A 16,348-nucleotide genomic window follows, 5' to 3' on the forward strand; every position below is an offset into this window, starting at 1 on the left:
CATTATATATAATTTTTTTTTAGAAAATAAACAGTAGGTTCTCTACAGTAGACTACAATATATAATGGACTAAGTCACTGCGGAGAGACATTTGAAGCTTCCTGCTGGTGCACTGTGATGGGTTTCCAACTAGAGGATGCAATTAATCGATTTGATTGAAAAATGGGCGATTTCATCGATCTTGATAACAATAAAAATATGGGAGTGTGAAACATTTGTTGATCATTCAATCTCGTGCAACATCAAGTTTCCCTGCTAGTTACAAATAAATAACAAACAATAATAATTTATGAGAAACTGTTTTAGAAAGAAATACGCAAGTTAAGCATACACATATCTTTGGTTTGGTGTTAGTAAATTACTTTATATATATATATTATTATTAACATCAAAACAGGTCAGATTTTTAAATTTTGTTTAATATTTTGGATAAATGGAGAAAAGTTTCACATCTATTCATTTAGATTAAAATCTGAGAAAATATAATTGTAAAATTTAATCGAAAATTGTATAAAATTATGTGTCAAGAAAATACTTTAGGACAAAAAATGCTCAATAATAAAATGCCCAAAAGAATGGAACAGAATAGCTATTAAAGCATTAGATTCAAGTCTAAGCTCAAGTGTCTTGAGACTGGAAGGTATACAAAGATGATAAAACAAATAAAATAAAAGATTACAAGGAAATGTTGGAAACATAAGTATTAACTACTCAATGTAATTTAATTGAAATTTTGTAAATAATTTGTGGCATTTCTGATTATGATGGACAATTTTAATTGAAACTTTGTAAATAATTTCTATTCTGAAAAATTTAATTGAAATTTTTTGAATAATGGCATTTCTGAACTCTGGTGGTAATTTAAAAAACATATTTATCCTCAATCTTAAGTTTTTGACTAATAAGGTAATATATGTTTGGAATAAGTTGTTAGATCTGATTAAGGACAGCCATAATGTAGAATATGTCAAAATGGAATTAGAGGAATTCAAAGAATAATGGTAAAAAAAGATGGAGAATTTTTTTTTTTTTTTTTTTTTTAGATTTTTTGGCTTAAATATTTCACAGAATTTGATTGGTACAGCCATATATTGTATTAACAATGTAAATGTTGTTTTGAAAGCATTGGCTTGAAAAAATATTTAAAGGGAGGAGATGGATGATATGGAACTTTGCTAAATAAATAATTATAAAAACCCAAGAAAAACGTTTATGTTAGCATTTTAGCTGGTACATTATCAAACAAGGACGGATATTCAATCTGTGCATTTAGTGATGATTAAAATATTTCATACTTAAGCATGACAGACCAACTAAACACAATTTTAAACATGAAGGGTTTTTAATAAAGACACATGGACATATCTACAATACAATGTCTATTCAAACTTCATATTTAGCAAAGAAAATATTATTTCAAACTCAAAAGTAGCAGATTTTTGTGGATGCATTTAAAAGAGAGTCTATTACAGTATTGCAATATATTCTAACTTTGAAATGATTTAAATACAAAATAGAAGAAATTTAAGTTTATATAAGGCAACACAATGCAAGTCTGATGAATAGACTCAAACTGATGCAATGTAAGATATAATGATGAAATCAGTTATACAGTTTCACTTTTATTGATTTAATTCATGTGTGTGTATATATATATATATATATATATATATATATATATATACACGCACACACACACACACATATACATATGTATTTTTATATAAAATATTTTACATGTAGGATGCTCTTACTTGCGTCAGGTGATGCTATAATGCTATATTTCGGGATGTCTTGTTCGACTTTCAAATGCGCATAAGGAAGGAGAAAGAGAGAGGCAGAAACTATGGGAGGAAAAAGGGGGAAAGAGAGCCGAGAAAAGAGGTGAGAAATTTATATATATATATATATATATATATACACAAACACAGAGAGAGAGAGAGAGAGAGAGAGAGAGAGAGAGAGAGAGAGAGAGAGAGAGTGAATTGTGTGTTTGGATGGAGAAAGAGAGAAGGGATCTATTATTATACCACAATGTATTATGGCTGTGAAAACCTTTGGTTATTATTAAAAGTCAAGAAATGATGTTAAAATACAATTAAATGCTGGATAAATGTTTGCATAAAAACTTACCTTTCTGCTAGATAAATATTATCCACAATTTCTTCATAAGACCGACTGTTTTCCTTGTCAGCTTCACTGTCTGGTCGCATTTGGACGTCTTTGATAGCTGCAGATGGAGTGTCCCCATCTACCACTGTGTCGATAATGCCTTTCTTCTTTTCTTCCTCTTCTTCCAGAATGGTTTCAAACGGAGGCTTTTGCAAGTAAGATTTACGCGGATCTTCATTAACAATGGTGCTGCCGATAATCTTGCCAGTTGTAGTTGTCAAGTCCTCGGGGCCTTGGAATGTTGAAGAGACCACCGGCTGTGGTTTCTCTTGGGGAGACAACTGAGACGAGGAGATCTGGATGGAGGGTTGCACTTGCGGAGATGATGGTCTTGGCGGTTGTGGTGGCCCCGCGTAGACGTTTGCCTGCGAAGGTAAAGGAAGATTATCGGACATTTGAAGAAGGCATGGTGAAAGAGATGAAGATGTAGACAATGGCTGCAATGTTGCTGATGCTGTAGATGATGATGAAGACAATGCAACTGCAGATGGAGATAGTTGTGGAGATGGCGTATTTGAAGTGGCTACGCTGGTTGTAGTCGAAGCGCTGCTGGTATCGGAGGTACTAGAGGATATGCTGGCACTAGCGGAGAGCCATTCTGCTTCCATGGTTCTTCTCCACCTCGATTTCACTTTAAGTGGACGTACCGACATTGGCGAGTCTTCTTTTTTTCGTTCCCGTATGACTGAATGATCGGGTGTTACGGGACTTACCGCGGATCCCTCTCTTGAAATTACCAATGGACTTTGAGGTAGACCTACCCCGGGACAGCTCATTGTCAGGTTATTCTTTTTTGCTTGAGGTGAAGGTAACAACTGCCCTGACACAGACTGTAATGAAGACGACGAGTCGACATTTGATGAAGTACTTTCCCCTATAGCAGAAGGAAGTGCTTGGCGATCTGTCTCACCTGACTTTTCATCAGTCTCCATTTTTGTTTCACTTGTTTTCAGTCTGTCAGCTTCGAGCTGTTTCTTGTTGCGTGTCAGTCGTTTTGGCTTTTCCTTCAAGCTTTCGTTTAACTTTTTATCATCCTTTGTGGAAGATGCAGACGACTTCGACCCAATGTCCCGTTTCTTTCTATCAGTCTCCTCTTTTACCTCATCCTCTTCTTTATTTGAAGAACGAGCACGTGTACGTCGGATCTCACGCTCCTTCTTCTCGACTTCTTTCTTCTCTTCACCCTCGTTCGTAAGCGGCTCCTCTTTTACTACGATAGGTAGCTTTTCGCCAATGGCCTCTTCATGAGCAGGCCTCTCCTTCTCTTCTCCTACCTCAACCTTCACGTCCGACTGTCTCCTCTCCTTCTTTGGCTTGCCGTCTTTTCCTTTCTTCTCTTCTTTTTCTCTCACCCTCCTCTCTTCCAATGACCGGATGCGTCCGCTCCTTCTTGGCGTTGGGATGCTGCCAGAAGAAACGCGAGTGTTGCTTTCGTTCTTTTTCGTCCCCTTATAAGATTTCTGACTAGAAACAGATTCCGTGTCATCATCCTTACAACCATCTTCGTCTCGAATACTCGTCTCTGGAGAAGTAGGCTTTGAACTTACTACACTGTCTCGATCTTCTTTGGAATTGAACTCCAACGTGTCGTCGCTTTTAGCCTGCGAGAGTGAAACCTCATCGACTGCTTCACCAGAATCCTCGTGTGTGTCATTTGATTTTTCCAAGACCGTTGCTTTTACTTGGATCTCTTCGGATACAGACTCTTCCCGGTTGGATTCATCAGTCAAAAGCACAGAGGTTTGTTCCAGTTCAGCAGAGGATTTCAGTGTTTCTTTGCTCTCATCCGGAATCTCAGAATTATCACTAGAGGGAATCTGCGGCTCAATTGGCTTAGCTTCACCATCTGTCACAGTAGAAGATGTCTCTAGCGTTAAGTCGTTAGCTTTTGTTACATCACTATTTAACTCACTTGAGTCTTCGCTATGACCCTGCAAATCACACGATTCAAATTTTTCTGCATTTTTCTCTGCATTTTGCAAAATATTAGAGTCTTTATTTTGAGCGATGTCCACATCAACAACATTTGAAACTGTAGATATTAACTTGCAGGTTATCTCTATGGGTTCAATTTTGCTTACTTCAACATCGACTTGCATATTATTTCCTTTCACCTCCGTTGAATGTTCTATTTTAGGTCCAGATTCCCCAGCTTGCGGTGTAGGTTCTTTTGAGGAAGACATAATTAATTCCTTTTCTAACGCATGGAGTATGGGTGTCGGTTCTACGTTGTCCCATCTTGTTTTATGCCGACGTTTTGGAGGCTTAACCGGGCTTACTGATCCTTTGTTGTCGGTGCTAGTTTTTGATGGTATTTCTGTTTTTGACAGGTCCTTCTGAATTTCGGTTTTGACTAGAGCAACGTTAGTTTGGTTTAGTGGAAACTCTGATTCTTCAACTGGTTTTGTTAAGTTCTCGTCAGAAGAAGTGACCAAAGATGACCCAGAATTTTCTGTCGTTTGATGAGTATTAGTTTGTTGTGAAGTTTTATTCAAACCACTAGCCTCGGACAAGTCTTGTGAATTCTCCGATGGTCTAGGTTTAGTGGAAATATCTGCACTGTCATCTAATTTCTTCAGAGCATACTCAGTTGTTGTGACCAGATCCTTTACCTCACCTGGATGTGACTGATGTGTTATGCTGGGAGAAATTTCTTTGTCTTTTGCAGGGAAATCAGGAACGTCTGAATAAGATTCCCCTTTGGTCCTGATATAAAAATTACTTCCAGTAACATCCACATTCACGGGTGGGGCAATGTAAGCGGCAGTTGGTAATTTATCAGCAGAAGGCAAAAATTTCTCTACAGATTCTTTGTTTCCTGATAAAGCATTTTCATCATTTTTAAATGATACCTTGTTAGCCGAAGTTGTATCAGAATCACAGTAGTTAGTTGTCTCAATGTTGCATGCACTTTCGGGCGAATCAACTTCCATAAGCTCTTCATCAAAATTATCCTTTAACCCGATAGCAGAAACATCCTTAGATGTTGAGGTTTCTATATTAGTATCATTAGTTACAGATTCCTCCTCCTTTGCGGCAGCGGGTGACGAAGTTTCAGACGATGGAGGCTGACTGTTTATGTTATCACGAGATGGAGGTAATGAGATAGGTGAAACAGGTAGCGGTTGCTCTGACAACGTACATTCAGAAGAACTAACCTTGATTACATCTTTTTTGCTAGCACTCACTTTTTCCGGGAACTCTTTCTGCATGCTGGAACGAAGGTGTTCATCAGCATCCTGAATAGGTGATTCTAATGCAGAAATTTTCTCTACAGCAAAATCAACAGAGATGGACTCTTTTAGAGAATTGTCTTGTTTCATGTCTAATAGAGATGATGCTGAAGATGACGATGAGGATGGCTTTACGTCAGAAACAACGGGTTCAATTGATTCGGATGATTGGGATTTCGCTTCGGAAACGTTTGTCGTGATTGTATTAGCGTTGTCGTGCGGGGGAAAGTACGTGGTATAATCAGCAGTGGAAGAGCCAACAGGCTTTGGAGAAACTATCTGTGAAGACTTGGTTCTATTATCATCAGATTTCTCAAAAACTTGGTGCTGGCTGCTTTTGACGTTTAAGGACTGAGAAGCTGGTTCTGAAGGAGTCATTTTCTCGGTCACAGAATACTCTGCGGAAGCAAAAGGAGGTGAACGAGTCGAAGTTTTATCAACGAGTCGAGGTCTCGGTTCCTCCGCAGTATTGAAAGCACCTTTAGAAAATTCTGAAACTTTAGGAAGAGGTGTGGATTCCTTAACTGTTGTTTCTGCCGCAGCACTGAAAACGGCAAGAGGCCGACCGATGCTCTTTTTCTGTGATGAGCAGAAATCAGTATAATGCGGAGGTTCTGTTTTGGAATTGTACGCAGTTGCTTTCATATCCTGCATACATGAACCAATAGTTGGTGTCACTTGGCGTAGAAGAGGCGTTGCTGGCAGACCAACAAACTCTGAGAATTCTGTCTTTTGGCCGACGTTAAGACTTAAAGTTTGATTTTGATTTAAGCTTGCAATTGGGGGTATATTTTGAGAAATGTTAGCGAAGCTGTGAGACAACACATTATCTTGTGAAACTTTTGGAAAATCCTCCAAAACTACTGCATTTCTAGTACGTTCTTCAAAATTGGTGTGTCCAATGCTGATGTTAGTTTGTGCAGGGTTGTTGAGAGGAGCTGCTACTGATGAGATGGATAAAAGATTTGCAGGCTCCTGAGGCAACGTAACAGGTGTAAGATAGTGCGAACACTCACCAAGAACAGTTGAAATATTTGTGGTCCCAGGGAGCCTCTGGCTAACTTCTATATTTTGTGTTGGTGGAAGGGCAGTGTTGCTTAACCAGGCCATATTGGTAGCAGCTGGCTGATACAGCTGATTGAAACCAGGATACGAATTAACAGAAACAGTGTTCTGGGTGAAATTGATCTCGTAGTCATTGGGTTCATCTCGTACCGGAGTGGAATCACCATAATTGTATGGCCCTCCATCAGCTGGACCTAATTTGTCATCAGTCTGAGAGTGATTCTCTTGTCCAAACATAGTCAGTGGCTTGTTTGTAGTAGTTGACGGATTAGTACCAGTTGCGGAGGTAGAGTTGAACTGTAGATGGTGAATTGATTTTCCACTGTCTATATTTCGTGCTGGCGAGCTGTCACTATCACTGGCTTGACCATAATGCATACTTATTGCACTGATGCCGCTGTTTATAACCGAAGACTTATTCCCCAAATATTGCTGCTGACACGGTGAAGAGGTCTCTTCTGATTTTATGCCAGAGTCCAGATCAGATGTCCTTTCCTCTGATGAATGTAAACTTCTCCGACTACTACGTTCATAACGTTCAGCGTAATTATCATCTGAGCGAGAATGTCTATCTGGACCGTGAAAAGCTTTATCATCATACCGAGATCGCCTATCATTGTGATGTGACCGGCTGTAGTAGTCATCATCATAATAGTGAGAGGTGCGACTATCATACGTGTCCCTTTTATATCTATCTGAATTGCGACTGTACCGTCCATCGTCATATTTTTCGTAACCAGACCGTTCATGCCTTTCGGACCACCGATTCCGTCTATCCCAGTTGTTTGAGCGCCGCTGATTACTTCTATAGTCATATATATTATCCTGACGACTTTTGGAACGTTCAGAGCCCTTTTCAGAAATGCTACGCTCACTGGACTTTTCACGGTATGATCGTTCATAGGATTTTTCCCGTAAGTACCGGTCTCTTGATCTGTCTCTTGCAGAACGTTCACGAGACCTTTCTCTTGTGGACCGTTCTCTTGACCTATCACGGTTTGAGCGATCGCGATCTCTGGTTGAGCGGTCACGAAATCGATCATGTGGTAATCGGTCTCTGTTCGATCTTTCGTGGGATCTCTCGCGTGTCGACCTATCGTATGATCGGTCTTGATTTGATCGATCTCGAGATCTGTCCCAATCACGACTCCTGTCCTGAGACTTGTCCCTTGAACGCCCCTCGTAGGAAGAGCCTCTAGTTGAACGATCGTGAGAGGTCTCTCTTCCCGATCTTTCGTGCGTGGACTTGTCACGCGGTTTATCGGACGAGGACTTATTATCATAAAGTCTATCTCGAGTTGATCGGTCATCCTGGCTTGAATGTTCACGACTCCGGTCGCGGGTAGATTTACCTGGAAATCGATCAAGTGGAGGCTGAGTCTCGGAACATTTCTCAGGTGTGTTTGTGCTCGTAACCTTTTCAGTTGTAGACTTTTCAATTTGTTTTTCTTTGCGCAAGACCTCAGTTGGAAGGTTGTCACAAACTAAATCATTATCACTGGACTTTTCAACAACTGCAGTGTTCAATTGTTCTTGCGATGGATCAGGTGCAGGGGTGTCAGGAATTTTATCTATAGTAGCTTTTTCATTTATAACAGATACTGGAGACTTATCACATACAGATTTTTCAGCTTTTTCCAAAGCAGAAACGTCTAAAACTTTATCTGGTGTTTTAGTTACTGATGTGACTACTGGTGTCGCTGCTTTTTCGCATGGAGAGTTTTGCAATTGGGGAGACTGGAATTCTGGTATTAACAACGTTTCTGGAGAAGTTGGTGATGTTTGCGATTTCTTCTGAACGTTTTCTAGTACTTCTAAGCTTTTAATGAAAGCAAGTTGTTGTGAAGTGACCGACTCCCCTTCAGCTGGCTTAAACATTTCCCGCTTTCTGGTAACAAACTGCCCTGGGTTGCTGTTCACAACAGCATCCTCCTCTTCAGCAATCGAGTCTGATTTATCACCAACGATTGGCCGATTTTTACGTTTGATTTGGAATGAAACTTTAGGCTTCCCCCCACCGTCAGGTGATTTAAGTGAAAAGCGTATGAGTCCCCCCATTTTTTTGCCTAGCGGAGGATGAGAACTTTCAACATTGGTTATTTTATGGGAATCTAACGAGGTTGAAAAGGATTTCAATGGCGATTCTGGGTCTTCTTTCTTGTCCTCGGAATATGAAGCGTCTCTGTTTACATTATCAGTATGAATAGTTGAAGATGGTGCTATACTAGTAAGAGAACCTATATTAGATGTTGATAAACTTAATAATCCCATCGTTGGCAGTCCGGGCATAATGCGTGGGGGCGGTACTGGCATAACAGGTGGGGGCGGTACAGGCGGAACTGGTGCTAGTGGTAATGGTGGTACAGTTGAAATCGAAGCCAGAGGCAACGGTAGTGGAGGTGGAACTGGTTGTGGCACTGTACTGGCCACCTGCTGGGCTATACCCCTACCACTTAATGACTGATTGCTGGACGATGGAAAAGAAGGCAAATGCAGCGGTGTTGTCGTTGTTAGAGGCAAAGGAGGGGTGGGGGGTGGGAAAGCAATGTTAGATACAGTGACCCCCGTCGAGGGAGGACTGTAGTCATTCATAGTTCGAGGGGCACAAAGGGTGGTGTGCGTTGGTCGATGGGATGAATGTGATATGGATGCCATCGGATTTTCGAGGGTGTTTCTAGCAGCTGCCGCTGCTGCGGCGGCAGGTGGAAGTGGTACGGATGAGAGATCGACATTAAAAAGTTGAGCATCAACTGGTTTGGAAACAGACTGGCCATCTTGTCCTAATGTGACTCTGTATATATTACTCTTCTCGACCATATTACCATCTTCCCTGAAAGTAAAAACAAATAAATATTACTTATATGTGGATACATAAAATTAAATAAAAATCTATTTTTTTTTAATTTTTGAAAAAACAAACAAAATTTCTTTGTAAACTATGTTTAAAAAGCGAATATTTTTTATTCAAAATCACTAGAACACATACCTGGAGGAAAAATTTCTCAAAATATACTATACGAAACTTTCAGCAGACCACACTGACGCAAGTAAGAACACAATACAATATTATAAAAGTATTAAAAAAAAAGAAAACAAGCTATGTGGGCATGGTCCCCCTCTGGTGCTGCATGTGAGATGACGCCACAAAAAATAGTGAAGAAATGATGAATGTGAGAAGTGTGAAGGGCCAACGTTGCCTTCACATTTTCGCCAAGTTTCAGAAAAATCTAATGGATGGGGCAAAAGTTATGGGGTAAAAAGTGTCATTTATTGCAATTTTGGGGCATTTGTGACCCCTTTTGAGCTCCTGGGAATGTCGAATACCAGTGAAAATGGACAAATTGTGCAGTTTCACACTTTGAGACATGTATATTTGAATTCAGCACCATGGAAAACCACTATATAGACATACATATCAAGTTTTTGAGTAATATGAAAAAAAAAAAAAAAAAAAAAAAGCTCCAAAAAGGCATGTTTTTTTTAGCCCTAAAAGTGCCAGAGGGATGTGAACCAGAATTTTGCCAGGGTCACCATACTAAATTTTTATTAAGAACAATGGCCTCCATATTTTGGCCAAGTTTCAGGAAAATCTAATGGATGGATCAAACGCTATGTGGTAAAAAGTGTCATTTTTGGCCATTTTTTACCTCTTTTCACTCACTGGGGACACCAAATCCCAGTGTAAATGGATAGCGGTGCAGTTTCAGGCCTTAACACATGTATATTTGAGTTGATCACTGTGAAAAACCACTATATAGTCAGGCATATCAAGTTTTTGTTGAGAAATATGAAAAAAGAGCCACAAAAGAAGTGTTTTTAGCACTAAAAGTCCCCAGGAATGCAAACAAGAATTTTGCTAGGGTCACCCATACTGGATTTATATTAAGAACAATGAGCTCCACATTTTGGCCAAGTTTCAAAAAAATCTAATGGATGGATCAAAAGTTATGAGGCAAAACATGTAATTTTTGGCCATTTTGACCCCTTTTGAGACCCTGGGGACGCAACAGGAATTTTTGCAAAAAAATGTTTTTTTACTGTGCACATCTATTTAATGAAATACTATTTGTGACAAAATTTCAAGAAAAACTAATGGACGGTTATCTGACAAACGTCTGGACTAACAAACGTCACTGAAAACGGGTCCCTCTCCGATAAATTGGGGGGACCAAAAATTACATATACTGTAAGTAAGTAAAAGGTGAACATACATAGTTTGTTCCACTGTTATGTCTTAATTTGCGTCAGTTTGTGTCAATCTGTTACACTTCTGCATTGCCTTCTATAAATTACCTTTATATTAGATTGTTTTTCCATCTTGACATTTAGTTTTAATTTTTGATAATAGAATATTCATTATCAGAGAAAAAAGATTTAAAAAAAAAAAAAAAATGAAATGAAAAATTCTATCTATTTTTATTTTGTAAATGTCCCTACATCATGGTCTTGTCAAAGTGATTGTCGGATGTTATGAGGATGAAGAAACAGCTCTTATTTGAACTTTTATATAACACATGGACGATATATTAAAAAAAATAAATAAAAGTTTTTGAAAAACTTTTTTTCTGATGGTAGATTTTAACCAACATAAAACCAACATAAAAAACGTCAAAAAAAAACAAAAAAACAACAAAATCTAATGATTTTTTAATAAAAATATTTGCATATTAAACAGTTTACTAAGACATTTTGTTGGTTTTATAAATTTTTTTTCTTCATTAAAAGATGCTGTAAAGAACTTTAGCTAATTTTATGTTTATATAAATATATTTATATATATATATATATATATATATATATATATTAAAATTGCAAATCTATAAATATAAAAGCGAAAATGTATGTATGTATGTATGTACGCTTTTCCTCGATGTCCACAAAAGGCTTCTTTCAGAGAAGCGCTCGCTCGCTTCACAACTTCTTAAAACTTTTTTTATCATCTATAGATTGTAGTATCTTACACTTAACCACGGAGCTCGCCTGTCTATTTAATTTTATTGACTTTCAAACGTTAATTATTCCACATTTCCAGCATCAGCACGCGTTACATTCAGTTTTCGGTATAAAAAAAAGCGAAACTCGACTCTAATCACAGGCCCAGAGCCAGTGTTCTCTAGAGAGCTAAGTAATGTTTGGTCAATGTCGACTTTGTCATATCAGACGGTAGCTCAGGTTTTTAAAAACAAACAAATCGATTTACTGACCTCATTAAAAACTGTCCCGCACAAAATGCTAACTGCTGAATACCTATCGCCGTCACGTCAATCAAAAACGCGCACCTGTTTTTTTTTCACACTTTACTATTTTCCAACTGCGCATCGTCAAGGCTTTTTTTTTTCACGGGCACCTGTTTTTTTTTTCACACACCTACAAACACCCGGTACCCCTCGCTAGTATAAAAATAAAAGTAAAAAATACTTGAAATACAAATTAAAAAGAAAAACTGAAGTTTTGTATACAGTTGTTTTACAAATTAATCGTGGGGCTTGTGTTTGACATTATTTTATTCATAACAAACACCTGTAACAAGATTAAACACTTTTTTAAAGATAAGATTTTACAAGAAGTCAAATAATGATAATTATTATTGAATCTGAACACTTCATTTCACCGAAAATTTCCTATAAGAATAATGGAATGTTCGAATGTTAAGAACAATGGAATAATGAATTTGTACTTTCAAATATTGTTCTCATCTGGCTTATGTTTTCAACGTTCTGGCCGATGTAACCTTCAATTTTTTTCTAAGAATAACATTTGAGATGACAACAGCAGTCCAAAAATCTAAAGTATCAATTCTTTTCTCAATATTTTTTAAACGCAAGTGTTGCCCACATATGAAGTTGGCCCTTATATATTAGAAAACATAACTTGTAGTATAGAAATTTGTTTACACTTTTAACTATTTAAAATAACAAAAGACCCAATGTTGGATGCATCTCCTAGTAAATAATCCCTATATATATATATATATATATATATATATATATATATATATATATATATATATAAAATCAACTCATTGTTTCCCTCTGATTTTAACCTTAATAGGATTGAAAATCAAGACATTTCATGCAAATGTAATATGCACAAACTGCAGCACATTATTTGAGGTATGTTATAGGCCTATTACCTCTACACTTCCTTGATAATCGTGGATTCCTATATTTTTTCTGGTGAGAGTTCACGGCCAAAATCGGTTAGAATCAATGGAAGTTGTAAAATCTTTTGTCTCTAATAAATTCCTCCTACCCGCGCTATCACTTACACCGTTGCGGATCCATTCACAAAGGACAGTACGAAGAAACACCGGTTTGGGTTCGTAGTTGCTTAAAAAAAAAAAAAAAAAAAAAAATGGAATGGCATTTTAACGTTCCTTTTCGTTCTATGTTTTCTACTGGGTGAAACACACCATCGGATTTAAGCGAATCGAAGGTTTATTTATGCCATTTTTTTAATTTCACTTTATTTCGTTTTGTAGTTGACTAAAAAAACTCAAAAGGAATTTCGCTTTATTTCGTGTTGTAGTTAATTAAAAAAACTGGAATGGACTGGGTGAAATGCACAATTGAATTTAAGCGAATCAAAGGTTTATTTATGCCATTTTTTATTTCGCTTTATTTCGTTTTGTTGTTGACTAAAAAAACTCGAAGAGAATTTCACTTCATTTCGTTTTGTAGTTGATTAAAAAAACTGGAATAGACTGGATGAAATGCACCATTGGATTTAAGCGAATCGAAGGGTTATTTATGCCATTTTTTTTTTGTTCGCTTTGTTTTTTTGTTTTCGTTTTTCCGAACACATCCATCATCTTTTTCCATGATTTATGCTGTTTTTCCGATTCCTTTTGTAAAGAAGTTTTACATTTGTTCGCTGTTTTTTTTTCTTTGTTTTGGTTTTGCTGATTTTTTTTACAGAAGTTTAACATTGTTTTAATTTTTATTTTGATATTTAAACAGGGTTATTTCTTCGCTTATCTTTAATTTACCCCCCCCCCCATACACACACACTTCCAAACAACTGGGCAATAATAATAATAAACTAAATGTATTCATAAATATAATGGAAGCATAAAACAAGGCTACAACTCATCATTTTAAGCATCTACAGGAATTATTCATAAATTGACCCCCCACCCCACCAGAAATTCGATCTATGTAATTTGCAATACCTTATTCCCATTCAATGGAGTGTTTATCACTTCATCCGCCACACGTGAAGAATATAAAAAAAAGTGAAAGCAACGTATTAAGGATTTTAATTAAATTGTTTGAATTTACTTACTCACCCGGTGTTGCCTGGGAGTCTTTAATCTCATTTTTATCCCCCCACTTTTAAATTTTTGATAATTTTTTTTTTTCAAAAAAATTTATTTAATGCTTAAATTTAATTATTACATCTTTGCTAGAAACGACTATTTGATGGTTTAAATGCTTCTAAATTCCTTTTAAATTTCAAAGAGTCACAAAGTAATTCATTTTTCTCCAACTACTAACGAAAGATTTCAATGGTTTATTTCTTTTATTCGATTACCCTGCTCCTGGGTAATGCCTGAACGAGTATATATATATATAAAACTGTACAGAAGGTCAGAAAAACATTGGTACCGTCGGTTTCAAGCCTAACATAAGGGGGACCAGTTAATGGTAAATAATGTTAGGCTCTTGTCAGCCATATTGTTTTCTGTTGTTGAGAAAACAATATGGCTGAAGAGAGCCTAACATTATTTACCATTAACTGGTTCCCTTTATGTTAGGCTTGAAACCGACGGTACCAATGTTTTTCTGACTTTCTGTACAATTTTAAATAAATATTAAGCTCTTATATTGAAATGTTTTCTTTGTAATCGAGCACTTTGATGGAATTCTTTCCAAAAACAGTGAACAAATATATTATTTTTACTACAAATTTTTGTTTTCCTTTTTACCAGGAGAATATAAGAATTATATATTTCTTTATTTAAACAGCTAACATTATAATGACTTAAGAAAATAATAAAAGCTTGAGATACTAATAAATGTAACAGTAGACATTGTTAGCTAAAAAAGGTTAAACGTCTAAGCATCATTAAAAATACACAAGTATAGAAACTTATATAATATATCTATATGAGGAGCATTCCAAAATGAATGTCCATTCTTTTTATTATTTAATAGATCATTATTATTTAATGGATCAGAGGAGATTGCATCATTATGATGACTAAACTCATGCATTAATGACCTAAAAGTTTCATCGCTGTTGCAGATATAGATAGTGTGAGACCATGAAAGACACCCGTCATGGACATGTGTCAGAAGCAGTAATGCATCATTGAATTCCTGGCAAAAGTGTATTGAGATGTAGAAAAATAAATTATGAAGCAGAAAAGGCCAGTTGTTTTAATGCTATTACTCCCGTCTTCAAAATTTTTTGAGTTAAAAATATAGGAGGCTTTACTTTTGGAACGACCCTCATATATCCTCAATATGGTTTTCTTTGAAATTAAATTTTTTGTGCAATACTAGGCAAAATAGTGTCATCTCCACACAAGTTATTACTAGAGGAAATATTTTTATTGATATCTAACAAATATATTTGTTCTACTACCTAGCAAATAAATACTTTCAAATACAGCATTAATTATGATTATTAAATAAATGACGTCTGTTTCATTGTATTATGATTTTAAAAAAATATTTTTTCATTATGCTGAACACAGATCTATTTCTCAATGTTCATGATTACCATATAAGCATTCATTTTTAAAATATCAGATTTAAAAAAAAAAAAGAGGGTCAAAATAAACAATAAATAATCACTTGAAAAACTGTAAAATTATATTTTGGAAAATAAATTCTAATTGAAGGAAAATCTATGCAGATGAAATGTTCAATGAATAAAAGCAAAAGAATTTTTTGTTGTTTTTTTAATTGAATGTAGATAATGTGAGAGTATACGGTGACCTACATTGATACATAGTGGCCATTGCTTGAACATTAGCAACAACTTAGCAGCAGCAGCAGCAACCTGCAGTGCTGCCCCCTATTGAAGCATACTAGTTTCGTCATATTTTCAGAGTAGCGGTAACAAGAGTGAAATAGTATTGGATTGTCCATCACTGTAATGTGAGATTTTAATTAGTTTTGTTGAAAGGTAGAAAAAAAAAAAAAAAAAAAAAAAAAAGATATGACACATTAAAAACTATAAAAATATTAAACTATGTTGGAATATTTCATGAGGTTGGTTAATGTGGTCATTCAGTTATAAATTATCTCTATAACAATAACATCTGTAACCAATTCACGTGTGTGTGTGTGTGTGTGTGTGTGTGTGTGCACTTCTGTCAACCAAACTTTATTTTTTACAACAGAGTCCCCATTTTTCAAGACCTAGAGGCCACTCGAGGATGGGGATGGGGAGGAGGGGGGGGGGCTAATCAATATAAGGTAGACAGTGAGACAATGACATAATGATTCAAAGTGATGGAAATTAGGTAGGATTTTTTTTTTTTTTATTATTTAAGAACTTGTTTACATTTGAGTGATAGAATGATCCAACTATTGTTCCAGCAAACTTGGCAACAGATTCAATGCAAGTCTTTCAGGCGAGGAGTGATGGTCAACCCCAGAAGCTTGTCGAAGCAAGATGCTTCCTTGAGACAAGAGCCATTGAATTATTTTTATTTACAATTAATTGAATATCTAAATAAAAAAAATAAAACTATTTTTAATCTTAGTAAAAAGAAAAACAAACAAACATTACAAAATCAAATCCACCAGAATGCATTTTGTTTTCTTCAAACAAGATGTTTCAATTTTTTGTTAGTTATGATAAAAAGAAAAAGATTATTTTGTGACCACTCAGACAGTTGAACCGGCTTCCTCCACAGGAGAAAG

At 36.2% G+C, this 16,348-nt stretch overlaps 1 protein-coding gene across 8 annotated transcripts in view; it reads right to left on the bottom strand.

Moving 5' to 3' along the window:
• The window catches only part of LOC145254644 (uncharacterized), a 237,061-nt gene that overhangs the window by 92,259 nt on the left and 128,454 nt on the right, over nt 1-16,348 (bottom strand). For all 8 annotated transcript variants that reach the window (XM_080113275.1, XM_080113274.1, XM_080113272.1 and 5 more), the window contains one exon: nt 2,134-9,300. In XM_080113275.1, the coding sequence (XP_079969401.1) occupies nt 2,134-9,300 (7,167 nt within the window). The remainder of the gene's footprint in view (nt 1-2,133; nt 9,301-16,348) is intronic.

The sequence above is a fragment of the Euprymna scolopes genome, chromosome 30, assembly GCF_053919585.1.
Source record: "Euprymna scolopes isolate OS-2025 chromosome 30, ASM5391958v1, whole genome shotgun sequence".
Taxonomy (NCBI): Eukaryota; Metazoa; Mollusca; class Cephalopoda; order Sepiida; family Sepiolidae; genus Euprymna; species Euprymna scolopes.